Source organism: Sinocyclocheilus grahami, unplaced genomic scaffold (genome assembly GCF_001515645.1).
Source record: "Sinocyclocheilus grahami isolate Dianchi unplaced genomic scaffold, SAMN03320097.WGS_v1.1 scaffold571.1, whole genome shotgun sequence".
Taxonomy (NCBI): Eukaryota; Metazoa; Chordata; class Actinopteri; order Cypriniformes; family Cyprinidae; genus Sinocyclocheilus; species Sinocyclocheilus grahami.
Genome location: NW_015505750.1, coordinates 10891 through 24283, shown reverse-complemented (window position 1 = coordinate 24283; position 13393 = coordinate 10891). Strand labels below are relative to the sequence as shown.

At 36.7% G+C, this 13393-nt stretch overlaps 1 protein-coding gene, 1 long non-coding RNA gene and 1 pseudogene across 2 annotated transcripts in view; all 3 read left to right on the top strand.

Moving 5' to 3' along the window:
• LOC107556519 (membrane-spanning 4-domains subfamily A member 12-like) overlaps positions 1 to 4333 on the top strand; it is a 7006-nt pseudogene extending 2673 nt beyond the window's left edge.
• A 3151-nt stretch (positions 4334 to 7484) lies between these two features.
• Positions 7485 to 9334, top strand: LOC107556510 (uncharacterized). Its single transcript, XR_001605286.1, has 3 exons — positions 7485 to 7527; positions 8745 to 8839; positions 9192 to 9334. It is a non-coding gene; the product is annotated as an uncharacterized lncRNA (long non-coding RNA).
• A 2664-nt stretch (positions 9335 to 11998) lies between these two features.
• The window catches only part of LOC107556505 (uncharacterized), a 4182-nt gene continuing 2787 nt past the window's right edge, over positions 11999 to 13393 (top strand). The window contains exons 1-2 of the mRNA XM_016239642.1: positions 11999 to 12164; positions 13059 to 13257. Of these exons, the coding sequence (XP_016095128.1) occupies positions 11999 to 12164; positions 13059 to 13257 (365 nt within the window). The remainder of the gene's footprint in view (positions 12165 to 13058; positions 13258 to 13393) is intronic.

The following is a 13393-nucleotide window of genomic DNA, read 5'->3' as shown; positions in this document are numbered from 1 at the left end:
ATATCTACGACACGATGTGGGAAGATCTGCAAAACGCCCAAATGTTCACGCAAAGAAAGAAGGCGCAACTTTTATTCTCGCTGTAGTATTGTTGCTGCCTGCCATGTCATGAAGGTGCTGTGTGTTTCGTTGTGAAAGCGAAACTACTTTGTTTGGCCTTCAAAAAAGAGGACGATATCCGCTTGGATACCTGGAGCTAGGGCTGTGCAAAAAGCAATGAATCGCCAGCGATTTTGAACGCGATTTTGTGAAACTTGTCAGTGATCTATGGCTCTGTGTAGTAAATGCCGCTCCATCTGAAAGCACGTGCTGGAGATTTACTACTAATCACCAGAAGCGGCTTTACTGACGAGATTCGTATGAAAATCACATTTCGATCTTTTGCCCAGCCCTACCTGGAGCTGATCCGTGCTGGTCGCTGAGGAAATACATCAACTTCACGCTAAGGATCGCCGGATCGGCTTTCACCATGGACGAAGCGTAGTCCAGCCCGGGGTCGTCACATGTGGTTGCCATAAACCCGCCGGCCACGCCCGTTCTCAAGCCCGCCCGCCTCCGCTCACTCAAGCCCGCCCGTAAAAAGACAGTATAAGTCATTATAATCCGTAATTATGTCCCCACTGGATTCAACAAATGCCTCGTTTATAATGGGTTTTAATGTTTTTGTCTCGTCGCTCCGGCTAGACACGGCATCACAATATGGTAAGGGGCGTAACATTTCCGTCACACGCTTGAGGTATTCGGCCAATCAAAACGCACTGGATAGCTGGCCAATCTGAGCACACCTCGCTTTTCAGACCGATGAGCTTTGTAAAAATCGACACGTTTTAGAAAGGCGGGGCATAGAGGAGAAACAATAATGTACAGTATGTGGAAAATAATGTTTTTTGAATCTTAAACCGCATAAACACATTTCATTTCACCAAATACACAAAATAATGTTCTTTTTAGCAACATCATAAGACCCCTTTAATATTTTTAGTATAGTCTTAACTATATTTACAATTTAGCACTACTACTCATATTGTGTAAATGTGAAAGAAGTGCTAAACACTTAATGAAATTGAAAAAGTGAAAATGACGTGACGTGTAGCGTAGCCAAGTATGGTGTTCCATACTTGGAATTTGTGCTCTGCATTTAACCCATCCAAGTGCACACACACAGCAGTGAGTAGCGAACACACACACCGACCGTGAACACGCATCCGGAGCAGTGGGCAGCCATTTTTGTTACGGCATGTTTGGTGCCTTTGCAGCAGTTGGGGGTTTGGTGGTCTCACCTCAGTCATGGTATTGAAGGTGAAAAAAGATCATTATAGAAGAAAGATCATTTTTGTTTAAGATACTTTCTGAAACATTTTAACATCACACCTCAGCTAAAACTGATTGAAATGTAATGATAATAATAATGATAATAATTTCATTTCATTAAAAAATATATATATATATTTTATTTGGAGATGTATGAAAGTCTTGCTGAGCCATCTCTCTTACCTTTTTTTTCTGTCTCTCATAGGTCGCTCAGATAGTAATAGGATTGCTGATCATCTCCTATTCTATACCTCTGCTGTCCACTGAGATCACAATGATACTTAACTTTGGTGTGCCATGGTGGAGTGGCCTTATGGTAATATTACACTAATACGTTAGGACATGGTGGTTATATAACAGTTTAAGGTGATAGCAAAGTATTTAAAGTAATGTACAGTAAATTGTGTATCTGCCAATGATGGACCTATCACTGAACTTCATTTTTTGTTTCCTTTTTTCCAAACAGTTTAGCGAAACTACTTTGTTTGGCCTTCAAAAAAGAGGACGATATCCGCTTGGATACCTGGAGCTAGGGCTGTGCAAAAAGCAATGAATCGCCAGCGATTTTGAACGCGATTTTGTGAAACTTGTCAGTGATCTATGGCTCTGTGTAGTAAATGCCGCTCCATCTGAAAGCACGTGCTGGAGATTTACTACTAATCACCAGAAGCGGCTTTACTGACGAGATTCGTATGAAAATCACATTTCGATCTTTTGCCCAGCCCTACCTGGAGCTGATCCGTGCTGGTCGCTGAGGAAATACATCAACTTCACGCTAAGGATCGCCGGATCGGCTTTCACCATGGACGAAGCGTAGTCCAGCCCGGGGTCGTCACATGTGGTTGCCATAAACCCGCCGGCCACGCCCGTTCTCAAGCCCGCCCGCCTCCGCTCACTCAAGCCCGCCCGTAAAAAGACAGTATAAGTCATTATAATCCGTAATTATGTCCCCACTGGATTCAACAAATGCCTCGTTTATAATGGGTTTTAATGTTTTTGTCTCGTCGCTCCGGCTAGACACGGCATCACAATATGGTAAGGGGCGTAACATTTCCGTCACACGCTTGAGGTATTCGGCCAATCAAAACGCACTGGATAGCTGGCCAATCTGAGCACACCTCGCTTTTCAGACCGATGAGCTTTGTAAAAATCGACACGTTTTAGAAAGGCGGGGCATAGAGGAGAAACAATAATGTACAGTATGTGGAAAATAATGTTTTTTGAATCTTAAACCGCATAAACACATTTCATTTCACCAAATACACAAAATAATGTTCTTTTTAGCAACATCATAAGACCCCTTTAATATTTTTAGTATAGTCTTAACTATATTTACAATTTCGCACTACTACTCATATTGTGTAAATGTGAAAGAAGTGCTAAACACTTAATGAAATTGAAAAAGTGAAAATGACGTGACGTGTAGCGTAGCCAAGTATGGTGTTCCATACTTGGAATTTGTGCTCTGCATTTAACCCATCCAAGTGCACACACACAGCAGTGAGTAGCGAACACACACACCGACCGTGAACACGCATCCGGAGCAGTGGGCAGCCATTTTTGTTACGGCATGTTTGGTGCCTTTGCAGCAGTTGGGGGTTTGGTGGTCTCACCTCAGTCATGGTATTGAAGGTGAAAAAAGATCATTATAGAAGAAAGATCATTTTTGTTTAAGATACTTTCTGAAACATTTTAACATCACACCTCAGCTAAAACTGATTGAAATGTAATGATAATAATAATGATAATAATTTCATTTCATTAAAAAATATATATATATATTTTATTTGGAGATGTATGAAAGTCTTGCTGAGCCATCTCTCTTACCTTTTTTTTCTGTCTCTCATAGGTCGCTCAGATAGTAATAGGATTGCTGATCATCTCCTATTCTATACCTCTGCTGTCCACTGAGATCACAATGATACTTAACTTTGGTGTGCCATGGTGGAGTGGCCTTATGGTAATATTACACTAATACGTTAGGACATGGTGGTTATATAACAGTTTAAGGTGATAGCAAAGTATTTAAAGTAATGTACAGTAAATTGTGTATCTGCCAATGATGGACCTATCACTGAACTTCATTTTTTGTTTCCTTTTTTCCAAACAGTTTGTAATTTCAGGTGCAGCTGGAATAGCAGTGGAAAAATATGCCACCTTGAAAGCAGTGAGTTTGAACTTACAACAAGACAGACAAACTGTTAGAGCACATTTTAGAGATTGGTATATGCCGTTCCTGTAAAGGCTACACATCAGCAGGCACATTCTGTATAACAGAAAATCTAAATTAATAATTAAAAAGACAAAAAATTATGGAATTTGCACTTGTCTTTAGGTCTCTGTTTGTTTGGCAGTCTCTGCTGTGGCCATTATCATCTAAGTTATTGCACTTATCATGTACTATGCTGACATTGCTTTTAATCCGGCAACCGAATGCCATATGGGATCACGCCAGATGTGTGACCACCAGTATTATGCCACTGTATGTATCTCATACCCTCATATATGAGAGTTTTATCGTATTAAACAGTTGCATTTTTTAGTAAGGACTCTTTCTTTAAATCAGCATTTCAGCACGGGATTGAAGACAACCATCTCCGTGGTCAGTATGGTCCAGACAGCAATTTCCTCTGCTTTTACAGTTAAACTGTATAATCAGAGAAGGAACTTTACAGGCTATGCGGTAAATATTTAATTAGAAAAATATTTTTTTATATAGGTATATATTGTATTATATATGTTTGTGTGTGTGTGTGTGTGTGTGTTATTTATTTTGAATGGCCTAATTCATAATTAATTATTAAATTCAAGGTATGCTTCTAATAAACCATGTGGATTTCTCTCTTTCTCTCTCAGACCATGACTGAATGACATCCTGCTTAATCCCATGTATGACATTTCTGGATTTAAATTAGAGGTCCTTAAACTATCCACTTCATATAGCCTATACATGTGGTTTTTCTTGTACATATGCATTTAAGTGTTGTTGTATTTTTGCTCAAATCTAAAGTGAATTGTATTCTTTTATATAAAAAATCTAAATAAACATATAAAGATTGTTTTTTATTAAAGTTACAATTAAAGATGGCTTTTTGGTGTGTGTGTGTGTGTGTGTGTGTGTGTGTGTGTTTTTACAACTTGTTGAAACAGCACCACAATATGATGTTCACATCATTTTAGCTCTACTTCTTCTTCTTCGGTTTTATGGCGGGTAGCACCAATGTTAAGGTGCATTATCGCCACCTACTGTATTGTGAACCAGAGTTTACCCATTCACAATAAGAGGACAAGAAAAAAACAGTAAAAGAAAGAAAAGCATTCTTTACCTCAATAAGAATTTTCACTCTAAATTCTCTTAATCTAGTCCATAAGAAAATATATTTTTAAGCTTTAGGTTACCCACTCCCATCTTTCTAAGTTCATTCTTCATTGTTTCTCGATCATTAGTATACTTTTGACAAACACAAATAAGATGTTCTACTGATTCCTCCATTCCACAGTGCTCACATAATCCTGTTGGATGTTTATTTATTATTTTTTAAGTTTTAATTCAGCATAGTATGCCAAACCCTAGGTTACCCACTCCCATCTTTCTAAGTTCATTCTTCATTGTTTCTCGATCATTAGTATACTTTTGACAAACACAAATAAGATGTTCTACTGATTCCTCCATTCCACAGTGCTCACATAATCCTGTTGGATGTTTATTTATTATTTTTAAGGTTTTATTCAGAGTAGGCCTAGTATGCCCAACCCTTAATCTTGTTAGAATATTTTTTGGTGCTTCTTTTAGTTATTCTCACGACTCCTACTTCTCGCTGTATTTCATAAAGTTGACGTCCTGTATCCCATTTATGTTGCCACTCCTTAGTGGTATATGCTTTAATTACTGCTTTTGCTTCATATTTACTAAGTGAGATATTCATGATATCCTCATTTTAGCTCTACTTCGTTTGTTACTAGATGAAAAAAAAATTGTTTGTCACATGACACGAGCTAGCGGTTTACTTTATTTAAAAAAATTATACATTTTACAATGTAAATGTTTATCTCATAAATATTAATAACGTTATGTGATATTCGCATTTATGGACTGATTTTTATGATGGCGAAATACCAAAGTCTACTGTAAAAGAGCTTAGCCCACGAAATAGTAGTCAAAGCAAAAAAAATAAATAAATGGGAAGCTCAGAACACCAAGCAACAAACAAACTAACGTCATGTATTAAATATCCATGAGCTACGCCGTCAAAGGGTCCGCAGTAGGGATGGGCGATACCACTTATTTTGTTTTCGATACGATACCGATATTTTTCAAGGCAGTATCGTCTACCGATTCGATACTTCTGAACTAAACTTTTAAATTCTGAAATGTATTAAATTATTAAATTACTAAGAGTAAAATGGGTAATGATAAGCACTTAATTTTATGTTTAAAACGCATTTTAACATTCAATACGCCTTAATTGTAACTTATTAGGTTATATTTCTGTTTACGCATGGTTCAAATATGTTTTTTGTTTACACATGATTCAAATCTACAAATACTACCGTTGAACTATGGTCACTTTAGTAAAACCATGGTTCATTTTCATAAGGGACTGCCAGTGACCGGCTGTTACATGCATAAAATGCAACATTTTTAATCTTATTTAATGCATATTGTACGGTTTTTTTTTTTTAAGTTAACAAAATCACTGGTAAATAAAACGCACCTTAGTATCGATATTTTTGTTTGAGTATCGATACTTTGGATCGATACGCCCATCCCTGATCCGCGTGTTGTTTGCTAATAAAACAGTCCTCCCTACAGCAGATTCAGAAGCGATTTAATCCAGTTTCTACTAGATTTAAGGTTTGTTTCTAGTCGCAGGGCAAGTGATTATACTTTGTTATAAAGCTGAGGGAAAAATTAAAACAACGTTACACAACCCTCACAACTTAGCGTCCTTTTGCGTTGTTGTGCTGTTAGGTGAGAATCATAAATAATGCCATCACGTGATTTTTTTTGTCAATCAAATCTTATAATAGTGTAATGAATCGGAGCCCATTTACGTGTGCTTGTTTTGGTCATAGGCTCTTATTAGTGTACTAAAAAGATCTGAACAAAACGTGTTTTTTCAAAGGTAAAAATATGGGGTTTATTTGACCTTGACACAGCATATCTAGCCCCTTGCTTGTTTTTCTACAAAGACTATACAATAAATCTTTGTATATATTGAACTTGGTTCCTGTGTGCATCACAACATTTCTAGAACTTTTCATTTTAAAACTAACAAATCACCTTTCTTTATGTCCCTCTCATAGTTTCTGTGATGCAGAGACCAGCTGTGGTGAATGACAGCTTCAAGCCCATCATCATTAACACAATGGTGGTCCGAGACAAAGAGTTCCTGCATAGACTGGGCAAAGTGCTGAAACTTACGTGGCTACTTGGCAAAGAAGTCCAGGTGTCACAGGTCCCACTTGGCTGCTCCGAGTGGGTCTCGAACCCGGGTCTCCGGCACTCAGAAATGAGTGAGCATTTTAGCACTTAGAGTTCCATTGTCCTGTATTCAACAGGATTTTTAACAGGTTTCACGTTGTATTTTACAACATAAAATACATCAGTAATACCCTCTTGTGTTTTTATTTATTTATTTTTTTAAAAGCTTTTACTAGAAAAAAAGTGCTTACAAGTGGACTAAATGGCTAAACGGTACCTACTGCAGAGTTTGTTGGGGCCATTAAACATTATCATGCTAAACAGGTAAAACTCATCCACGCACTAGTTCACTTTTACAGCCTCGTCACACTCTTGCAAACTATTCTGACTCAAACTTTCAACTTTTTTTTTTTTTTTTAAATAAAGACCAAAAGAGTTGTCAGAATCATAAACTTTTGTTGGCCACATTTCTTATTTTCTGCAATAATCCAAAAGCAAGATCCCATTGTTGAGGGAACCAGCATGAGGCCAACATCAGGGTTGGCCTGCCAAAATGTCATCGCTGCACTCTTTTTTGAGTGCAGTGACAGCTGCCCATTTAGCCTGTATATCATCTCAGGCTGAATTCTAGCTCAATTTAATTCAAACTAACAATAGGGGGCAGTAAACATGTTAGTGTAACTGTTCCCAGCACATGTTTCTTTTAGGCGTTGTCATGCTGTCAAACTCCTGCACATGAAATAAGTCACTTTTAGTCTGCACCCTGTGAGAATTGCCACGGAAATGATCCAGTAAGTATTAAACATGTAATATCTCAAAATAATGCTCGAAATGAGACAGTGATCAAGGCTCTTTTTGACCCTCTTTTCACAGTGTGTTGCCCCACTAAACAGGCTTATCTGCTTTATAAGGCAAATCATGCACAAAGATAAAGTAGTCTTTTTTCAGTATCCTTATTAATTATTCTGTATTTGTGACTTTCTTTCTCACTCTGCTATTGTTCTGTATTTGTATGAGGAAAATGAACACAACTAATAAATAATATTAAAGTAATAATAATATTAATACATTTATACTACTAAATGTATGTCATGCTGTTGACTTATAGTGCACACAATAGTCTCTGCTTTGTTTAAATATATATATATACATAATAAAGGTAGGACACAAATGTATACGTCTTATTTTCTGGAATTTTCAAACGTTTACAAAATGGTCTTTCACAATTTTCATATGGGATCAATTTGTGTGGCGTTTCTTCTGGATAATTGTGTGGCGCAGTCTCAGTCATCAGTAGGCGGCAGGGATGCTCCTTCGAGGGAGGAAAGAGGAAGCAGGCATTGTTCCGGGAAAAGAAATGGATTAGTTTCGTAAACAATCCGGTTTATTAGTGAAGGATAGAGCTGGCATCCTTTGTATGGAGTTTATTTAGTGTCTTTTTTATTCAATCAAACATACTGTGTTTGAGAGCAAAACTAATTATTTTGTCATTAAAAAATAAAAGTTTGCAAAAAAAATTATTCTTAAGGCTCAAAAATAACAGGTTTGTTTTGTACTATCTTTAAGACCTGTGCACTGACAATTGCAAAACTTTAATACTTCAATAGTATTAGTTACTTCAATGGTAACGAATGAAAATCAGGACTTGTCCGCCAGTACCACTGTAGCCTGGCAGAGACTTTGCTTTGAAGACCTTTTAATTAACTAACTTCCACATTTCAATATGCCCCTGACTTCTAAGGGGTGTTTTTATTTGTGACTACTCCTAACAGCCTAGAATTCTATCAGTAGAACATTACATTTTTCTTTATGGTAACGAATGAAAATCAGGACTTGTCTGCCAGTACCACTGTAGCCTGGCAGAGACTTTGCTTTGAAGACCTTTTAATTAACTAACTTCCACATTTCAATATGCCCCTGACTTCTAAGGGGTGTTTTTATTTGTGACTACTCCTAACAGCCTAGAATTCTATCAGTAGAACATTACATTTTTCTTTTCTGTTTGCAGGAAGAAGATTTGGTGTTGATGGAGGAGGCAACATCTTCAAGGCAAAACCTTAGACCTCATTCAACATCATCCAATGTTGCAATCACCCTCAGGAGGTACACAAGCAAAAGCTAAAGCGAACATTGTCAATTATCGATTCCTGTTTTACTAAATTTGCCCTGCATACATTTTTGTCTTTAATGTGAAGGCACTTGAAGCCCAGTGCCTGTTATGCACAGGAACATTTCAGATAAATGCTGTTCATTTTAACGTTCTATTCATTAAAGAATCCTGAAAAACATTTTTTTACACAACTGTTTTCAATACTGATAATGATAATGTATGTATAATAAAAAATAAGCATATTGCTACATTGTGACACTTAAGACTGGAGTAATGATGCTGAAAATGTTGCTTTATTTATATATTTAAATATATAAACACAATTTTATTTATTTATTTTTACAGTGAGGAGGATGTGATTGGTCATGCAGCAGCACAGATAAACACCACAAAGACATCTGAAATCTGTCACGAGATAACACGTCTGAAGTTGTAGAAACGTCAAAAACAGGAAGCCCCATCTGTCCCTTGAAAATCACCTTCCTTTGAGAGCCTGTAAAAATAAAATTATTTGTATATAAAGCTAAAAACAATAAAGCAAAATGTTCTTTATTTTTTAGGTGTTGTTTGTTTTGTTTTTTAATGTGAGTCACTATTACCATTACCTTTCTCCAAAATGAAGCTTGAGTCGTTTTGGTTTAGCTTTGTCGTGGCCACGAGATATTAATTGTAAACAAAGAATGCTTCTGTGCGCTGGCGTCCTCCCACAGGTTAAGAGATTAAACAAATACATTTAGTTAACCAAATGAAACAATACACATTTTAATGCTATAAAAGTGAGAGAAGTAAACAGCAGATGTTCATGTTAACAACTTCTTTAACTTGAGCAAACACTGCTAATACTCGTATACATTTGTTAATAAAGTTAATCAAACGAAAACATGCATGTTTTAATGCTAGAGAATAAAAGGAAACGATCCACACGCATGCCTCTGCTCAAGGATGGTGCCTAGGGATGGGCGATACTCAAACAAAAACTATCGATACTATGGTGCATTTTATTTACCAGTGGTTTTGTTTAACAAAAATAATAATAATGCGTACAATATGCATTGAATTGGACAAATAACCTTTGTTAGCGAGTAATTGTGTAGGATAGAACTATTTTCCTGCTCATCTGAACACACGCAAATGTTGCAAGACAGAACTAATCAATCACATGACCATAAAAGAAAAATTTTCACTCACTTTTCCCCCAAATTTTTTTTTTTAAATGATTGATTATTTCAAAGGGGTACATCATTTGGATATTTTCATGTCTGGGAAAAATTTGGAATTAAATGGGTTAAAATGCGTTTTAAACAAAGTTAAGTGGTTTTCATTACCCATTTTACTCTTAGTAATTTAATAATTTCATAAATTTCATAATTTAAAAGTTTAGTGCAGAAGTATCGAATCGGTATCGATATCGACGATACTGCCTTGAAAAATATCGGTATCGTATCGAAAACAAAATAAGGGGTATCGCCCATCCCTAATGGTGCCTGAATCAGTGAGCTGCGTCTCGGGCTGATGACGTCACTTCCAGGGAGGCATGCCCAGGCCGGTTGTACACGCCCCCGTCCCTTGACTCCACCCCCATGTCAAAACCGTGCCAGAAAGCGAGACGCGCAGAAACGTGAAGCGCAAAGGGGAAAAACAGTATCGCAAGCTCAAACTTGACTGAAACGCAAAATAAAAGCAGCGTTGCAAATAAATGAGTAGATATGGCCATGGAAAATATGTATTGCAAAATCATTGCTTTTGTGCCGTTTCAATGATATTTTGCAATTCTTTATTTTTGTTTACAAAACTTTATTATTTTGCATATATATGTGGCATTATATTGACTCCATACTAAAACTTTCAGATGACACACAGCTCATTTCTCAGTCACTGTAAGTTACTGAAACCACACATGAAAACACGAAACACATGGTAGGCACACGTTTTTGAAGCAGAGCGGCTCTCTCTCGCACTGTATGACGTGACAGACAACTAGTTGTCCAGTCCTGTTCCGTTCACACAGCATGTGTTTGCGGTTGTGAGTCCTGAAAATTTACGGGTGCGAGTTTGGTTACAGAATGAGGTTGTCACGCCCATAAATAACCGTACTGTGTGTGAACATAACTGTATTAAGGACTCAAACACAGGACTGACAACCGTATTCTGCTGCTGTGTGAATGTGGCCTACCATTGTTTGAAGCAACTGAACGCAAAATAAAAGCAGCGTTGCAAATAAATGAGTAGATATGGCCATGGAAAATGTGTATAGCAAAATCATTGCTTTTGTGCTGTTTGATTTATATTTTACAATTCTTTATTTTTGTTTGCAAAAAACACATTTATTTTTTCTCAATACTTTTATTTTCGTTTGCAAAACTTTATTATTTTGCATATATGTGGCATTTATATTGACTCCATAGGTTCACTTACGTCGGTACTCGTGCTGGGGTTGTGGATGCCGATTTTGGAAAGTTTTTGCTGGGAAGGGCATGTTAAAAAAATCTGAAATTTGCTTTTGCGCCATTATCTCCTTGTATTAAAGTTAAACTTGTTCGCATTCTGTACAGTTCATGTCTGATACCAGGCGCCAGCTTCATGTGTTCATGAGGATTAGGCTAATCATCCCATATAGAAAACATCACAAGTAAAATTAATCATGTTTATAAAGATAAACATGGGTTTATTATAGCCCACTTACAATTTACATTTCAGATTCTCAATACTTTTATTTTCGTTTGCAAAACTTTATTATTTTGCATATATGTGGCATTTATATTGACTCCATAGGTTCACTTACGTCGGTACTCGTGCTGGGGTTGTGGATGCCGATTTTGGAAAGTTTTTGCTGGGAAGAAAATTTTTTTGCATGTTAAAAAAATCTGAAATTTGCTTTTGCGCCATTATCTCCTTGTATTAAAGTTAAACTTGTTCGCATTCTGTACAGTTCATGTCTGATACCAGGCGCCAGCTTCATGTGTTCATGAGGATTATACGGTGGCCGAGAGAGCTCAACGCGCTGCAATTTAAGAAAACACATGCAAATTGAAAAAATAAATGAACAAACTTTGCGTTGCATTTGCAACCATGTGAAAACAGGGGGTTCTGTAGCCCCCTCAGCACCCCTACTTCCCGCGTACCTGTGTTCACCCCTCCCTCCATTTCTCAGTATGTATCTGGAGCAAGAGATCAGTCTTTCTCTCTGTCCTCCTCTGAAAGGGCCTTTACCTACAGCTACACCAATCCCACCAGCCCCACAGCCTAGAGAGCTGCTCTCCATTGAGGAAGAGAGTGAGAGACTGGCCAGAGAACTCAGAGAGGTAAGAGGAGGAAAAAGTAGGCTGAGTGAATATCTGGTGTTCCAAAAAGCAAAATTTTTAGCATCATTACTCCACTCACACGATCCTTCAGAAATCATTCTGATATTCTGATTTGCTGCTCAAAAAACATTTATTATTATGATGATGTTGAAAACAGCTGAGTAGAATTTTTTTGATGAATAGAAAGTTCAGAAAAACAGCATTTATCTGAAATAGAAATATTTTGTAACATTATAAATGTCTTTATCATCACTTTTGATCAATTTAAAGCATCCTTGCTAAATAAGTGTTAATTTCTATAATTTCTTCTCCAAAACAATACAAATTATACTGACTCTAAGCTTTTGAATGGTATAGTGTATAATGTTACAAAAGCTTTTTATTTCACATAAATGCTGATCTATTCATCAAAGAATCCTGAAAACATTTACTCAACTGTTTTAAATATTGATAATAATAATAAAAAAGGTTTCTTGAGCAGCAAATCAGCATATTAGAATGATTTCTGAAGGATGTGACACTGAAGACTTGAGTAATGATGCTGAAAATTCAGCTTTGATCACAGCAATCATTTAAAAATATATTCAAATAGAAAGCAGTTATTTTAAATAGTAAAAATATTTCACAACATTACTGCTTTTGCTGTACTTTGAATCAAATAAATGCAGGCTTGGTGAGCAGAAAAGACTTCTTTATAAAACATTAAAAAACCTTACTGTTCAAAAACTGTTGACTGGTAGGTTATATAAATTACAGAAATGTTATATTGTAATGCTATATATACAGTATATAAACATTTTTGTCCCCCTCACTTCTGAAATGATGGCTACGCCCCTGGTGTGCATCACAACATATCTAGAACTTTTCATTTAAATCTAACAAATCACCTTTCTTTATGTCCCTCTCATAGTTTCTGTGATGCAGAGACCAGCTGTGGTGAATGACAGCTTCAAGCCCATCATCATTAACACAGTGGTGGTCCGAGACAAAGAGTTCCTGCATAAACTGGGCAAAGTGCTGAAACTTAAGTGGCTACTTGGCAAAGAAGTCCAGGTGTCACAGGTCCCACTCGGCTGCTCCGAACCCAGGTCTCTGGCACTCAGAAATGAGTGAGCATTTTAGCACTTAAGAGTTTTCCATTGTCCTGTAGTCAACAGGATTTTTAAAAGGTTCTTCTTCTTCTTTCTTTGTTCTTTTGTTATATATACATATATATATATATATATATATATATATATATATATA